This window comes from Trypanosoma brucei, chromosome 8, assembly GCF_000002445.2.
Source record: "Trypanosoma brucei brucei TREU927 chromosome 8, complete sequence".
Lineage (NCBI taxonomy): Eukaryota > Euglenozoa > Kinetoplastea > Trypanosomatida > Trypanosomatidae > Trypanosoma > Trypanosoma brucei.
In genome coordinates this window covers 1,524,195-1,540,739 of record NC_007281.1, presented here as the reverse complement: position 1 = coordinate 1,540,739, position 16,545 = coordinate 1,524,195, and the positions used below count along the sequence as shown (strand labels likewise).

The window sequence follows — 16,545 nt, the reverse complement described above, 5'->3', positions numbered from 1 at the left end:
GTCTGTATTATTGAAACAGTGGAAAAGTGTCGGGCTGTCAGTCGTTCTGAGCCTCGTCTTCTCTCACAGTGAAAAAAGAAAAAGGAAACGTGAAAGCACATGTTTTCGTCTGAGAAAGGAGAATTAGAAAAAACATTATTGAAGTGAAGAAAAGACATATATATATATATATATATATATATGAGAAAAAAAAAGCACCCTCCACTCCCTTTATTTCCCTTCCTTCGCTACGGTAACCGCTCAAGAAGGAGGCGCACGACAAGGGCCTTGGAGTAAGGGAACAAACATACGCAGGAGGGCCAAAAATACAACAAAAAATAAAGAGAAGAAAATAATGCAACCGGTGAAACGGTATCGGAAAGGTAGGTGATGAAACGAAACACTACCAAATAGTGCATATCGGTGCAAAACATAAAAAGTCATACACCTGAAACCTCCCCTACTCTCTGCGAACAAGCGCATCCACTTTAAGATTTTCTTTTCCCTTCTCACATCTGTTACGTATAAACAACACCGGAAGCACTCGTAACCCTTCGTGAAAGCCATCTTCCTCTGCGTAACGCCGTGCGCAACGGACAACATTACGGGTTTCTTGTATCGGTTAGCCTTACGCTAGGGCGCTCTCCCATCCCCGAATCAAAGTAAATACTTAACTTCCCTCATCACAGACAACCTCATCGCCTACACTCTTTAGAGTAGATCCCTTCAGATTTGCCTCGCGCGCCCAACAACAACGGAAAAAATGCCATCAGCAAGTGAGCGTAACTCCGCCCCAGTGCCTCGTAGCGGCGGTGCCTTCCAGTCGTTTGGAACCCCGTCGGTCACACGCCACTTTCAGTGTCTCGAACATTTGCGGTGCCCTATCAAGCAGAAGAAGGTTAACGCACTCCATGACTGCAGCTAAAAGCCTCTCGGAGTGTAGGCCATACACCCAACACGACTCGGTAGATGACAACTCCTCATCGCCTTCCCCTTCTTTCCCCCCTGACACGGGTGAGTAACCGGGTGTATCATTGGCTAACGATAGATGTTTCTCACGCCTGCGCAACAGCATGCAATGGGGTCTTCGTTCCGCATCACGCAAAGCGATGCATACGTCATCCTCAGCGCAACAAATAAACTCCATTTCGTCCATTCTTCCATTGATCGTCAAGGTTTCCTCAAACGCGGGCGACAAACTAGAAGCCCGAGGAGGTTTCTGCGTTGTCGCGCTCTCCCAACCACTTTTCACGTGAAAAAATCTGTGAATGAATCGACGTATCTTCGACTGGCCCGACTTCGTGCCACCCACAGGGAATCCCTTCAGCGACAGTACGAAATTTGGATGTCGAGTGTTGTTTGACACTGACGTCGTGAGGGCGAGAAACACATCCTTGACCTGCTTAGGTGTCAGAAAGAACTTGCAATTTCTAACACCATTTCTCAGTCGGCGGAAGCGCTGCGCGCTCGGACCGCAATTGGCTTTTCCACTACTTTCCCCTCGCAGTGTAGTTTTCGTTCGAAATCCGTGTCCTTTCCTTCCAGATGCGGGTGCATTCGCACGGGTCGAGAAGCCACAGAGTTGATCGCATGGGATGACAAGGCTCTGCAACTTCTTCATGGCGCTATCATGATAAAGTAAACCAGTAACCATTCCAAGTTGGGGAAGAGATGATATGATCATGGGCTGAACGATCTCAATACTGCAGAGCGCGTTTTTCGGGCTTGACAACAATGCGGCGAGACACGGAAACCAGTCACGACCACCCACGAAGGCACGCCGCCCCGGAAGTTCTGTCGGCTCCTCCAGAGCTGTAGTGAGGTACATGCACAGCGGATTCACCTCGCCCATACTCGAATGAGGTAAGAACAAGCGCTTCATGATTTGTAAGGTGGAGTTCAGTTGCGCAAGCTCCTTCTCTGTAGCATGTCGGGCGTCTATTAATTCCCTCAGTTCGGTGTTCACAGCCTTTACCTCAAGCATGGCGCGCTCCCATAATACCTGCTCCTCATCATAAGGAAGAGGCTGAAGTACTGAAGGCCAAGAGGAGGGGCTTTTAGCCGACCTGCCCTCCACACATGAACCGCCCCCGCCGGATAAAGGGTCATAATTGGTATGTGATGCAGTCGTGCATGACTTGCCACCCTCCTCCCTGCTGAGAGCTTCCTTCCCACGAACCATACTACAAAACAGCGTTTTCGATCTGAATCTTAATCCTCTACTCCCACCTTGACGCTTCACCGAGCGCAGATCCAAGGGAGGAATCTCAGCATCCACGTGTTGTGCCGGAGCGTTTTCTCCACGTGTCGGGGGCCCCTCCCCATCAACGGAGGAGCAAGCGGTAGTATCGCACACTCCTTCGGTACTAAGGTAGCTGTGGTTCACCCAAGATGAAGCAATGGCCTCGTTTTCCTTCACGTTTTCAGTGAATTTGCTGCCACTGCTGACATGCACGTAATCATGAAGGATATCCTCTGCAGGTGCGAGGCGCAGGAACGGCAATAGGCCCCGAAACCGCTGCACGTAAGCCGCAAGGGGCTTGGCATACTCCATGTGAGAAAGTAGATGCACAGCCCAGTTACGCACAATCAGCGCCACTGCGTCAACATCGATCCACGGCGTAATTGATGCAGCAGCATGGGGGCAGTCTGCTGAAATACTGTTAACGTCGCCTTTTCTCCACTTGCTGGTGTCCAACTCATCAAAGGGCCATTTTCCACCTACACACATTACAACACGATACGAATCATGTGGCAAAGAGTCGGAACCCGACGCCGCACTGCCGCTGTGCCCTTTACGCGCCGCTCTTTTGGCTGCTGCTTTAAGTGACTTGCTCGACACCGAGGTATCCCACTTGTTTACTCTCATGGAATCTTGTAATCGAGCAACGGCCGCCTCAGATGGGCACTCCACAACACACATTCCACCGTACATAACGCTCGTCACGACGCCCTCGCCAAAGTTACAACCGGATGACAATATGGCTTCATTAAGGCAATCAAGGGCTGTGCGTCGATATCCACACTCTTTCCACTTTGAAGGGTCAATCGAAACGTCAAAGCAGCTGACGATGATGCCAGCAGGTACCGGCTGCACTGCTGATCCACGCGATTTTGGCTCGTGCACATTGTTTGGCTTCGGATTTAAAGGTTCCTCTATCATAGCACAAGTTCCCCTTCGTTTCGGTAACAGTGAAGAGGCGAGAGGGTCATACGGGGAATCACAGGTGTCATACGACGCCATTTCCAAATTTGGGGCCCAACTGCCCTGGTCAACTAGCGGTGTTTGAGACTTCATGCAGTTGCATGAAACAGACTCGGTGAGATCATTAACGGTTGCAAAGTGGTGGCAGTGAAGACATTCCTTCGGAAACATAGGCGTACCCGATCCATTTGAGGTTTCTGACGATGGCAATAGACTCGAAGGATGCGCGCTCGACGAGTGTACGGAATTACGGTCAGCTGAGGAACGGCTTGATTCTTGTCCACTATCGGCAGTGGACGGGGCTCTTGCGTCATCTGTGCTTAACTGACCGAACGGAGTCACCGGACTGCCCTCCCTGAGGGAGGAGGGACACGAAGATGGCTTCATGGGAAATATGGTGAGCGCGTTTGACTGATTGCTCGCTGAAAAGCACTCCACTCGATCCCAGCGTCGCACGTAGGTGCCACGACAAGCGTGCAACCCGCGTTTACGTAGGAACGCTGCATCCTTTGCGGTGGACTCTTCACTGGATATACGAAATGCAAAGACACCTTTTGCTTCGAAGAAGCAGGCTAAGAGGGTAGAATTCTCTGATGAAATACCTGAACAGTTACTTCTGGCCGACAGATATCGGTTGCATTCACCATAACATCCTCCTCCACGACAACAACCCTCGTGTAATCCCGTACCAGAGCCTGAGAGCGAACTCGATGCCGGTATGGGGCAAACGAGCGATATCCAACGCGAGGGACGGAAACGCCCACTTTCTTGAGACAAACCGCTCTTAACGGCCTCTTCGGTGGTAGGCACCGACAGCGCAGTGTAGGGAGTTGACGACTCACTCGGAATTGACAGAGTGGTGCCAAATGAAAATTTATCTCCCGATGATACAACAGGAAGGTTCCACCAACGACCAAGCAGCGACTGGTGAGAAACATCAAAATCTGCATTCAGTAGAGTAGGACACGTTCTGATGCTGCATGTCTGGGTCCCAGCCGAACCACTTGACGGGAACCGTCGTGCAGACTTTTCGGCAAGTCGGGCGGTGAATTCATTTGCCGCTTCGGGACAGCTGGTTTTACCCTCCATGTTTAACTTGTTCGAGTCCAGTTGTAACCAGCGGCATTTGCAGTTTTCCCTTCCCCCATCTTTTACGGCTTCCGATGTAATAAGATTTGACTGGCACACACCCATTAGTTCCGATTTCAGCTTCAAGTTATATGGACGTAACGGCAGTTAACCTACCACAGGCTGGTCAGCAGGTTTGCGTTAAGAAGCAGTAGTCACAGACGTTTTATTGCTCAGTTAAGGTCCCCTTAAATCTGTTATTCCGCGTGGAATGGAACCAGGACCCCACCGGCTCAACGTCCGTATATAAACAGAATATGGTTTACTTGACCGGGGTACGATAAATTCCTTTTTTTTTCCTTCTCTCTCTCTCTTGACACACACACGTGTTTGTGTGTGTGTAGAATCTCGTGGGCAGTGGAAGGATGGAAGCCAAATGGAGATCTACGCGACGCGAGTGTATACGTAAAATCTCTGAAAGAAAAACAATGGCACACCAACGGCGCCGCCTTTTGCCCTGAACACACTCCAACCCGCTCCACAGGGCTCTTTCCTTTTCACTTTTTTCTTTCTGTTTCAAGCCCTTGGGGGAAGTAAAAACGTATTAGTGTGAGTGAAGTAAAGTGAAGTGAAGGTGAGAGGTGCTGATAAACAAACATAATCAATCTGTACATGGCATGGAAGTAAAACAACCTATCATGTATGAGCGCTGCTTTCGACACAGAGCAGCTGTAGTCAAGTTGAAACGTAACATATGATTGAACACACGTATCGCTTAAAAAAGAAAAAATGGAAGACTCACGGTGCAGTGCAGTTAATTGGAAGAACAAAAATATCAAAACAAAAACAACAAAGACTATTTTATTTTTATTTTTTTACAATTCCACACCACACAACACATGGATGAAACAGTGCCTATGCGCACGTTCACCGTCGTGTACCCAACAGCCTCAACAATTGCTTAGAGCGAGACCAAAAAAATTGCGAAACGGGAACAAACTCAATTAGCAGAAAATACGTCAAGATGTCAAAACTGATGACACAAATAAGAAATAAGATGAGCCCTCAAGTTTTTCTTTTTTCCCCACACACATACACACACATACGCTATAGAACCTACAGCTGGATGAAGTAGAAACCAAATAAAACCAAAGAGAAAGCGATAAGGCACGATATTGTTGCAGGGCCACCTGACACATAAACACAAATTACCACAGTTTCCAAATCGAGTGGTGAGTTTTTGTTACGCCATTGGTCTCCAACTCGCTGAACTCCTTTCCAACCATCGGATCATTCGTTTCTTTCAGTCCTTTCAGGACGATTTCACGGTGGCTCCGCACAAACTCATTTCCCTTTTCCCAAAACTCGGAACGATACTTCACCCGCATTTGTATTTCGTGTATTTCCTTCGCGTCCATGCGCCGCGCCTTCGTGTAGACCATAAAGAGTGGAACACCAATGACAGCGATAAAAATCCACGGTGTTTGAAACGCCATGGCGCGGCCACTAAACCTTTTATTTAATAATTTTGTTTATTTATTTATTTTTGGGAGGAAACGAATGGGCAGAGAAAGAAATAGAATCAAAAAAGGAGTATGTGACATACGTTTATATGGCACGACCGCTGGATGCCGCAGAAACGAATAGCGGAACCGAAAGCAAAAGGGATAAAGGAACGGTCAAGAATAAATCAGGCTAAACAGTATACATGTTTATATATATATATACTATATCAAGCGAAAATCACCAAAGAAAGTTATTATAAGGTGGCATCGTTCTTAGCATCAACGAAGTAAAGGGGAAAAGAAGAAAATGGAAATGTACGCACACCGAGCACGCAAGGCGCACAATTACGAAGGATTCACCATTGCATTGTTAGTATAACACAAAAGCGGTAACCCACCAACAAGCTCTATTGTGTACACTAAGGACTGTTGAGATGGGGGGATTTTTTTTTAAAAAAAGAAGGGAACCCAACCGTGCGACTTTTTATGCACTACGAGCACATACGTCTGTGTAAATGGGCATCCAACCCCCTTCTCCCCCCCCCGCAAAAAAAAAAAAGAGGGGGAGGGAGCCGCGGTAACCGAAATGCGGAAAGCTCTATACGTGCCTTCCAGAGCAACGAGATTTTGGAAAGGAAAGAAAAAGAAAGTTATTAGGCACGACATTTCCATGAGCGCTGCCCCGAATGAGCAGTGCCCCACAAAAAGGTAATACACAATTTTTTTTAAACTCAAAAAATGTAACAATCAACCAAGAAAACAAAGAAAAACAGTTACATACGTGCACATATATCCCGAGCACGCGCTCTACCGCTTATAAAGCCACAAAGGCACATGGAGGGTTGGGTTTGGGGAATCGGGATTCTCACATACATTCATGAACAACTGGATCTTATATGCTTCAACAGAAACCTCCCACCACAGCTCCCCCACCTTTTCAGCGGTTGTTCCACCTCTTCATCCTTGGGTAACAGCATCATCTAAACCCACAACTCATTTGTAGAACCTGCAAGCCATCATTAAAAAAAAACACAAGAAAACAAGAAAACAAGAAAACAAAATCACGCCCCTTCCCCTTCTGTTCCTTCTTCTGATGGTGACTCGAGAAGCACATCTTCATTCAGACAACGCACGTATACGCGGGGTGTGCGCAGTTCCCTGATCCGTACTATACTTGGGGTGGTAATAATCATTATAGGTTCCCCATCCAACTGTACGTAAAGAGACACTGACTCCTTGCTTTCTTTCTTCAAGTTGTTTGCTGCGCCCTCCAGGTTCATCTTCGACTGCTTTCCTTCCCCCTCACGCGCCGGTGGTTGTTGATGCTTACCCTTGTAGATGTCCTCTGGGCAGCACGAAACGAAGAAGATGACGTCGTTGGTTTGAGAAATTTTGTTTGCTCCTTTCCCCGCATTCATTTGCATCATTCCCATGTGGATAAGGCCGCTGTGAGTTTGCACCTCCAACTTTCGGTCATTCACACATACCGGTGTGATTGAAGCTGTGCTCTTACTTGATCCTTTGCGGTACAGTTTGCCGCTCCCCGCGTTCCATGGTTTTGTCCCCGCTGCGTATGAGGTGACGTTGGTAAGCATTAATGTTTTACTTCCACTGGGAAGTTGCACATTCGTCATGTGGGACCCACTCCCGGCAGGGGAAACGTATCCCCCTTCTCCACACGTCGATTCACTAACCCAAACACTCGGAACACACCCCTTCAGTGGGGAACAACTTACCGCCGCACGAAAACTAAAACAACAATATACGGCCTTATTTCTCCAACGTTTACTGCAGAATTTTGGGTTGTTTTTGCGAAATGTGCTGAACCTGTGTGTCACATATGCATCGAACCCGACACTAACATAGTTAATGAAGCGGTAAATCTTGCAATCAGGGTCATCAGTTAGTGCGTCCCAATCAATAAACAAATCATGAAGTCCACCTTGCGTCACACTGCTCTTTTGTCCGTCCGGCGACTGTGGCTCCTCCTCCTCCCCCCCATCCCCCTGCTGGGCTCGCTCATTTTGCCTGCATGCCACTGACATGGGCACTACTTGCATCACCCAGCGGTCAAACGGTGTACTGCGAGCGGTAAGGGCTTTTTGAACATAATGTTCAATCAAATCTTCTTTGCACAGCGGTCCACATTTGCCTCCACGACTGTAACCACGGCCGAACCCTACACAGTTTGAAAAGTCATTGCCTGTGCCAAACGCAAGAACCGCTAAAGCGGGAAAAATTGGTTTCCCCCGTGGGGTGGCTTCACCGCGCGCGTTATTGCCCACCTCCTTCTCTACGATCTCCCGCACCGCGTCCATCTGATCCATAATGTAAGAAACTGTTCCATCCCCACCAGAAACGAAGACGGTCCCACGATCATCCACAGCGTCTGTTGGCAACCGAACATCCACCTCCGTGCCTTTTGTTTCCTCTTCTTCTTCCTCTTCGTCCGACATGTATCGCACAGCATACTTGCGGATGGCCTCATGTAAAGGTGCGGGATCGGCGAAGAGGTCTTTATTAAGCAGAACCACGCGTTCCTCACCAAAAAACGACACTAGGTTCTCAGTAATGTATCCCGACGTACCGGTTTCACCAGCCAATGGATTGACAATGGCAAGAACGTATTGATAGTGAGTCTTCTGCTCCGTTGTTTCAGCGTTGTTATCGGTATCACCCCCTCCTTTTCCAGTATCATTATCTTGAGATTTATTCCCATTACCAATGCCAGAGTTGTTCTTATGAACTCCCATCATAGTGTTATTTGCAACAACGTTAGATAACGACATTTTCCTTACGCGTACAGCAGCCCAACAACTCCCCTATTGAAACTGCAGAGAACAGTAACAAACTGTCAAACGCAAGCGAACAACGATGTAGATGTTGTGCACCTGAAATCTGGTACACTACGGAGGTGCAGCAACACAGTACCAAGGAAGATATACAAATATTTTACCTTATTTTATTTCTTTCCCCCCCCCTCTTTTCCTTTTGAAACTCGACGTTATTTAGCACCAGGTCAAGTGACTTTCCTATGCTCCTCTTTCGCCTTCTATCTCTTATATTTCTCTTTCCCTTTTTGAAAAGAAAAAACCCTCCACTCCCCCTCGCTTGTTGAATTTTACGTCTATTTGGTGGTGTGGAAACAAAACTGCGACGGAGAAGCGCCCTTAAACAATCAAAAAGAAAGAAGGAGGAAATATATGTGAAATTGAGTTTACTGAACGGACGAAATCAGTGGAAGATGGATACGGACGGCAACGACGTCAGTAACCCAATCATAGTGAAGTTACATATATTTATTTTGATATAAATCCGAGAAACCCTTCCGATTCCGATGGCATAGGCTCCCAAGCCAAACACACACCTTCTGACGAGCAGCAGCAACATGGTTTCGACGTCGCTGTTGAGGCGATGTTGTCAGAAGCAAATATGCGACTATTCCACAGTGTGGCAGAGACACATCACCCGAATCCGCATGGTCACATACGCAGCGAGTTGCCTCATGTGGACATACAACAAAAAAGTGAAAAGAAGCTCCCGCCCCTCCCCCCCCCCTCAGTAGGCTGAAACAACAAAAAAGAACCTCAGAGGCCTCGATTGTCTCGGTTGCTGCGTCGCCACCCCCATCGTGAGGTCAAATTTCGCCTGTGTTACCGAAGCTTTACAGTAGCTGACACCAGCAAGAAATGCTCGAGAGAGACGATTCCACTGCCTGGGTTTATGCTCCGGAACCTCCACCTCCTCCCCCTCCTTTACAACCCGCCGCCCCGCTGCTGCGCTCCCAGTTAATGAAGGTAAAAGAGTACCAAGCACTAAATGAGCTGCACTCAGCCCCCAGTCCACGCTAGCGTCCCACAACTGTAACAAAGCTCCCCTTGACTCCACAGCAACGGGGACAGGGAGGGAAGATAGCGGTGGTGGTAGAACCGCTGTGGCCTGCACCGGAGTTTCAGTTCTGTGAGCCGCCAAACCCCAGTGAGTAGTAACATCACGGGCAGTAAAACCCATCGATGTGCGGCCCATCGAGTACGAGAGGCGGCACGTAAAGCCAGGTACGTGCCGTAGCGGCCGCCAACCAATTCCAGCATCCATCTCGGTGAAATGCGATGTGATGTGGTTGACACGCAGACGCGTGGCGAGGTCGAAGCGATCGGTGCTGCATGTGACGGAGTAGCAGCCGCGACGGAGAACATCCACATGCGAGGAGAAAGTTAGTGCTCGACCCAGGTGGAAGCTATAACCAAAGTAAGCGTTTGCTGCACTCACGATGTCATTTTTCAGAGCAACACCTACACCGCAGCGCAACTCTCGAATCCTCCACCACCGACCCACCTTCTGTGTTTCGGCGCATAACTCACTACTCGAGCCACTGACAGGCTCAGCAACTTCTTCCCTTTTCTTCATGCAAACCCCTGCCGTGCCGCTACCGCTATCGCCATTCATTGAAGTGGTATTGCCACTGGTATTACCAACCTTTACTTTTTTTCCAGTACTGATGGCACCTCCACGTCTTGTATCATCACCATTAGAGGTAATCGGAGGCGTAGTGGAAAGCCCGTCATGTTTTTTATCAACACCGGTAACACCACCCAACTTACTCTCGTCAGGTAGTTTCCCAGTGGGCGCAACAGGTACGTCAGCGACAAACCTTTCAGCGGGGGAATCCATCGATATGAGCGAATTTCGGCGACTGCCGTCACCCGAAACGAACACCCGCCAGAAACCGCTCCAGTTGAACATCAGTCGGTCGACCTGCAGCGACGAATCTGTCCGAGGTGACACCGTAATAAACTCAAATAGGGGAAGAGTGGTAGACATCCAAGAGAAACACACCAAGTTAAATATCCCCGCCCATTGCCTCTTGCCCCACGTCGCCTCCAATTGCAGCACATCATTGGCGTGGAAACCGGAAGGCCGCGAGCAGGCATCGTTCCACCCGCCGGTCAGACCGAGAGAAGCGAGCAGCCCCGCATTCACATTAAACGTACCCCGTGAAAAGATCGGCACCAACACGCACGAATTGGCAAGCAACTGCCGAGTGCACCGGTGCAGCACCCGCATGCCAGAGAGATTTTCAGCAGGTTTAAGTTTAGCCGCACCGCTTAATGACGTCGAATCCACCGCATGAGTGTGTGACCCGTTTACGCCTACAGTTGGAAGGGAACATGCGGGAGTGTGGGAATTCCCAACGGTACCGGTGCGGCCAGCTGGAGCCCAGTCGATAATAGAGGCTGCAACGGGAGACAACTGCATATCGAAACTGCGATTGAGGTGGAAGTGATGCTGCATTGCCAAAAGAATATCTACTGCCCCTCTCCTTCACCTGCTGCCTCACTCTCCCTTTTCTTCCACTTTCGGCACAAGCGGTGTTTGGTTACTGTTGTTGTTGTTGTGAGTGCCCGTTTAATTTATTATACTTTTGACAACTCCGCCTCTATTGGCAGGCCGTGACGCCTCGTCTAACGGACGCTCAACGGGGCAGATTTTGCACCACAACGCTATCCACCAACACTACCACTACAAAAGAGAGGTCACTTCCAGAAAGAAAAAAAAAAAGATAATCAATCAAATGGAAAATAAAAAAAAGCAGGAAAAAAAGGGCGAAAAAACTGAGGTCAGTGCGGAGGTTCACACTGTCTTACCGTTTCAGTCTCGTCCGCTTCCTCCACTACTCCGTTTTCAGGCCTTATCCCTGGTAAGTCACAAGACATAACTCAACATAATCACACATGTCACAAATATCCACACGGCTTATATTAAGCATGAACGGAAGGAACGACACGGCAAACCTGTTTCCTACATGTTTATATACCCAACTTCCCTAATAAATATGCAAGCCTACAAACATTTGTAACTTTATGAAAGGAAATTTATTTTTTACCGCTACCTCACCTCTTTTTCCCTCTGCTTCACACGCAAAAGGATGAGGAGGAGACCAGAGGGCGGAGGGGGGAAAGGGAAAAATAGAAATGAAGCAAAACGAAAGGTGACATGCGGAGGCAAAATACATGAAGAACCGAGTATATGCAACAATAAAGTTCATAACAATAAAAACAACAACAACAACAACAGTAATAATAATAAGACGAAATGGAGTAGAAATAGGAAGAAGAGTAATGCATGGAGCGGTCATTTGATGGGCTTAATTGTGATGGCTGTAAAGATGCGGCCGCTGGAAATGCCCACAACAAAGGGAACAAACAAAAACACAAGCACACGGGCACATAGACAAAAAAAACAAAACTATTGCGAGAAATTTTTTTTAGGCCGATAATAATAACAATAATATAGATATAGATGTATATCCTGTTGCGTTCTGTCTTGATTTTTTTTAATTATTATTATTATTATTTCAATTATCCCTTATAAATGTATTTACCCCATGTATATGGATTAAGAAAGTTCTTAGAACTCAGGGAGTTGCGGTCGCTTCCCTTTCCTCTTTTCTTTTTCTTTTTTGAATCCCTCCTTTTCCTTTTGTTTGTTTGCTCTTTTATTTGTTTGTTTTATTCTCCTTGTAATACTTGGCCTGCCACACAAACACTCCTCTTTTCAATAACAAAACACCTTACGTATCGTTAAAGTGCAAGAGGAGGATGGAGATTGGGGAGGGGAGGGAAAAATAAAAATAAAAATAAAAAAAGAAAAAGACAAAGACAAAAAATTGCACACCGCAATATTCCTCTGTTCCTCCTCCTCCTCCTCCTCCCCTCCCCAATCTCCATCCTTTTACATATTTTTGTTCCTGTTTATTCTTTTTATTCACCCTTTTCATGTTTGCATTCATAAATATAAAAAATATAAATGTGTATTGTTGCGGTTTAAAATTCCCTCCCCCCCCCTCCATCCCCATCATAACGTACATCCCTCTTTTGCTCTTTTCTTTTTTATTTTTATTTTTTTTCCTCCTTTTCATTTTGTTTTTTATTTTGCTCTTCTGACATGGCAAAAAGTCAGGAGGGGGGAAACAAAAGAGACAAAACACTAAATTAATGTGAAGTCGCACCGTAGTTTTCCGGCAAATGGAGCGGAAGGGAACGAAAAGGAAAAAAAAAAGAAGAATCTTGATAGGTTCAAAAAATAAAATAAACCTCTCATGGCATAGGAACATTTACGGTGACAACACCACACACATCTTTAAATTTAGTTTCACTTAATTCTACTTTGATTTGTGTTTCTTTTCATTTTCGTTTTGTAATTCATTTATGTTCTTCTTTTCTTTTCCTTCATGGCGTCTCTTCTTCTTTTTCCTCTTATCAAAAACAAAAAAAAATTAAAAAAACAATAACATTAACATTAACATTAACTATTGGTCATGTTTTCCTTCGTTTTCTTGCTCGTCTCATAGTCCCAAATAACAAATATAAATAATGATAATGATAATGATAATGATAATGATAACGATAGCCACAAAGTAAAATAATAATAATAATAATGGAATCCTTGCCATCATAACATAACCCCCCCCCTCCTTTCTTCCTTCCATCCTCTGCTTTAATAATACATGTATGATAACATAAATTTTCAATAATGTAGTTATATTATAAATATTATAAATTTTTCTATTATCTCATTTTAGTCCTTTAATGTCTCGAGGTATGCGATGAGGTCGGCGCGTTCCTGTGGTTTCTTTAAACCTGCAAAAGACATTTTAGTGCCGGGCATAAATTTCTTTGGATTCTCCAAATACACGTCAAGTACCTGCGGAGTCCACATAACACCGGAATCTTGATTGGCTTTGCTGTACGTAAAACCCTCAACAGTTCCGGATTTACGGCCAACAATTCCATATAAATTAGGCCCAACACCGTTGGAACCGCCTTTTGTACCCGTGTGGCACTGCGCCGCCCGGCCCTTAAAAAGTTTCTCCCCACGCACTGCGTCACCGGGTGGAAGTGCTGCACGCTCCTTTGGTGGCATTTACTTTTATTCTTTTATTTTTCTTTTTTTTTTTGAATTATTTCTTTTCTCTTCTTCTTTTTTTTTACTTTTTTGTTAATATATTGTTGTTATTATTATTATTGCTGATGCTGTTGTTGGTTTGTTTTTTCTTTTTAAAAAAAAACTCTTTAATGATACCCACATGTGTAAGTGCAGGAAACATTAAGATAAATATAGGGAGAATAAACAAGAAAAAAATGTGTAATAAATGCATAAAGCAGATATTTAACAAAAAAAAAAAAGAGAACAAAAGAATAAACGACAGTATTTATTATTAGTGGCGTCTCCTTGTGATAATGAATATTTGTATAAACTCATATATATTATGGGAGGGGGAGAGTCAATATGAAGAGGGAGTGAGAGATCAATAATATTGTTTTTCTTTTCTTTTTTTCTTCAAAAAAAAAAACTAGAAAGCAGTGTAAAAATAATTGTTTTTTTTTTTAATTTAAAAGAAAAAAAAGAAAGGGAAGGGGAAGGGAAGGGAAGGGAAAAAAAAAAGGAAAAGGGGAAAAAAAGATGGGGGGAAAAACAGCCACATACTCCAAAACAAAACAAAAAAACAAAAAAAAAAGACAAATACGGTTCTTCAGATATGTTCATTCGCGGGCTCAAATGGAGCGGATAAATAGCGGAACCAAACGACGCTAAAAATAAGACTTAAAAACAAAAAAGGAAAATAAAGGAAAACAAAACAAAAAGAGTGGATCAAGTAAAAGGTGAACACGAGAGTAAACACACACAAAAAAAAACTACAACACAATAAATAAATAAATAAACCGCTTTGAAACATTTTTTTTAAAAAAAGATTAAAGACGAAAGCAGAAGCGGGAAAATAAGAATCGGAAATCACACAGACACAAAACAGAACATCGACGCTGGTGCAGGCAAACACTGGGAGGCGAAAAAAAAAAAACATAAATAAATAAAAAAAATAAAAACAACTGTTAAAATAATCATAAGGCTAACACATTCTTGACTCCTTTTTTCCCCCTCCCCCTTTAATTTTGCATTTTCCCTCTTAATATGTGAAACCCTTCACAGTTTCTCTCCACTTCCCTCCCTCGGCTGAACGCTTTTTGTCCATTTTTTTTTAAATATAATCCTCTTCTTTTTTTTTCTTTTTGTGTGCATGCGAATGTGTTTGAATGGGTGAAATGTTTTCATTTTTGAAGAATGAAAACTTGCATTTGTATTTATAAATAAATAAATATATATATAAATACTTATATATATAATTATTTATGAGCTGACTTTTACAGACACGGACACACTCACATGCATACACATACACGCATAAGACAGATAAAACATCCGTCGCAGCTTGGCGAACGCTAAATTAAAACATAAAAGTATGGGTTTTTATTTTAAATTTTGTTTTGTTTTGTTCTGTCTTGTTTTATTTTATAAACATATATATTTATATTTTTATTTTCCCCCCCCCCTTTCCCTCTCACTTTTCGTTCTTAGCACTAAAGATCATCACAAAGCAGAGAAATTATTGCATAAAAGTAGAAATAAGAAAAATAATAAAACCGAAATGAATTAACTAAAAAAAAAAAAGTAAAATGAACAGGTGGACAGTTGAGTTCACTAATTCCAAGAACATAAATTAAAAAAAACAAAAGAAAAAGAAAAAACTTCCCCTCTCCTTCACTCACCTTCCCTCTTTTTTATTTTTTTTAAAAAAAAAAACTTTTATTTGTATCATTTTATCACTCCTGTTCTTTTTTCTTTTTTTTAATTTCCCCCGCATTCTCAAAAATGAGGCCTCTCACACGCCATTTCAAATAGTCAAATAATCACACACAACCAAATATATTTAAAAAAAAAAGAAAAAAGAGAAAAGAAAAAACAGAAGAAAAAAGAAAACAACAAACAAATGGGAACAAAATAGAGAAGCATGCACTTCATCACCTCCGTTATGTGTTTTAACACCACTATACATTTTTTATTTGGAAAAAAAAAATTGTTCATATTTAAACAAAGGTGGAAGAAAAAAAGAAAAAAAAATCAAACATACACACACATAAAAAAAAAATTAACCGATGAATCCATTCTACAAATTTTACACCGCTGACACTACTGAAAATCAGAGGGATGAGAAAATGAAGGAAAAAAAAAAGCACAAGCACAAGCACAAGCACAAACATTTAAAACAAAAAAAAAAGGAAAAAAGGGGGAAAAAGGAAATTTTGTAAAAAAAAAAAAAAGAGAAAAAGAAATGGATGTGGTGGTGTTGTTATTTTTTCTTTTTATTTTTTTCCTTCTTTCAACCCTGAGACATAAACCTACATTTTTTTTATCTTTCATCTCTATTCATACATATCCTTTTTCACTTGCATATATATTTATTTAAATTATATTTGATAAATATCTTGAAATGTTTAAACCCTTCATCCCTTCATTTCCACTTTTTTTCTTTTTTTGTCCGAGCACCCGTTAGGTTTTTTTTGTTTTCTTTTTAGTGGCCGCAATAACACATTAGCATAAATTTGTAAACATATAAGTGTAAGTGTTTTTCATGCATTTTTTTTTTCAAAAATATATGATCATGTATACAATTCTCATGTTTTCATGTGAAGCCATGTGTAAGTAATAATTTCTCTTCTTTTTTTTTCATTTCTTTTCTCCTTTTTGTATGTGTCCCCGGTTGTTTGTCTCCTTCCCTCTGTTATTTTTCCTTTTTTGTTTTTTTGTGCCTTCGCACCTGGTAGCTTACATTTGGTGTTTACTCCTGTTCTTTTTTTTTTTTTGTTTTGCCTTTTTTTCCACCAAATAATAATAACAATAATAATAGTCAGAGCCGCCTTATTTGTGAAAGCATAAAAATGGAAGGAAGTA

At 43.5% G+C, this 16,545-nt stretch overlaps 5 protein-coding genes across 5 annotated transcripts, besides 27 other annotated features; all 5 read right to left on the bottom strand.

The window, feature by feature from the left end:
- Positions 1-16,545: part of a sequence feature (sequence corresponds to BAC RPCI93-5H5) that runs on past both edges of the window.
- Positions 157-182: a microsatellite.
- Tb927.8.5160 (hypothetical protein, conserved) lies at positions 749-4,378 on the bottom strand (the record flags this gene model as incomplete). The annotated part of the gene is made up of 1 exon (XM_842253.1): positions 749-4,378. The coding sequence occupies one exon, from the start codon at positions 4,376-4,378 to the stop codon at positions 749-751; it is 3,630 nt and encodes a 1,209-aa protein (XP_847346.1).
- Positions 5,110-5,130: a sequence feature (AT_rich).
- Positions 5,461-5,748, bottom strand: Tb927.8.5150 (hypothetical protein, conserved; the record flags this gene model as incomplete). Its single annotated transcript, XM_842252.1, has 1 exon — positions 5,461-5,748. One exon carries the CDS (start codon positions 5,746-5,748, stop codon positions 5,461-5,463), a length of 288 nt encoding a protein of 95 aa, XP_847345.1.
- Positions 5,766-5,800: a sequence feature (AT_rich).
- On the bottom strand, positions 6,819-8,546 carry Tb927.8.5140 (hypothetical protein, conserved; the record flags this gene model as incomplete). The annotated part of the gene is made up of 1 exon (XM_842251.1): positions 6,819-8,546. One exon carries the CDS (start codon positions 8,544-8,546, stop codon positions 6,819-6,821), a length of 1,728 nt encoding a protein of 575 aa, XP_847344.1.
- Tb927.8.5130 (hypothetical protein, conserved) lies at positions 9,316-11,049 on the bottom strand (the record flags this gene model as incomplete). Its single annotated transcript, XM_842250.1, has 1 exon — positions 9,316-11,049. One exon carries the CDS (start codon positions 11,047-11,049, stop codon positions 9,316-9,318), a length of 1,734 nt encoding a protein of 577 aa, XP_847343.1.
- Positions 11,300-11,369: a sequence feature (T-rich).
- Positions 11,804-11,844: a microsatellite.
- Positions 12,085-12,113: a sequence feature (AT_rich).
- Positions 12,237-12,267: a microsatellite.
- Positions 12,379-12,423: a sequence feature (T-rich).
- Positions 12,449-12,474: a microsatellite.
- Positions 12,546-12,566: a sequence feature (AT_rich).
- Positions 12,629-12,691: a sequence feature (A-rich).
- Positions 13,127-13,196: a microsatellite.
- Positions 13,297-13,322: a sequence feature (AT_rich).
- On the bottom strand, positions 13,336-13,680 carry Tb927.8.5120 (cytochrome c; the record flags this gene model as incomplete). The annotated part of the gene is made up of 1 exon (XM_842249.1): positions 13,336-13,680. The coding sequence occupies one exon, from the start codon at positions 13,678-13,680 to the stop codon at positions 13,336-13,338; it is 345 nt and encodes a 114-aa protein (XP_847342.1).
- Positions 13,685-13,754: a sequence feature (A-rich).
- Positions 13,762-13,809: a microsatellite.
- Positions 14,124-14,155: a sequence feature (AT_rich).
- Positions 14,162-14,194: a microsatellite.
- Positions 14,607-14,663: a sequence feature (T-rich).
- Positions 14,890-14,947: a microsatellite.
- Positions 15,074-15,107: a microsatellite.
- Positions 15,114-15,136: a sequence feature (AT_rich).
- Positions 15,371-15,405: a sequence feature (AT_rich).
- Positions 15,526-15,573: a sequence feature (T-rich).
- Positions 15,805-15,926: a sequence feature (T-rich).
- Positions 16,045-16,078: a sequence feature (AT_rich).
- Positions 16,304-16,333: a microsatellite.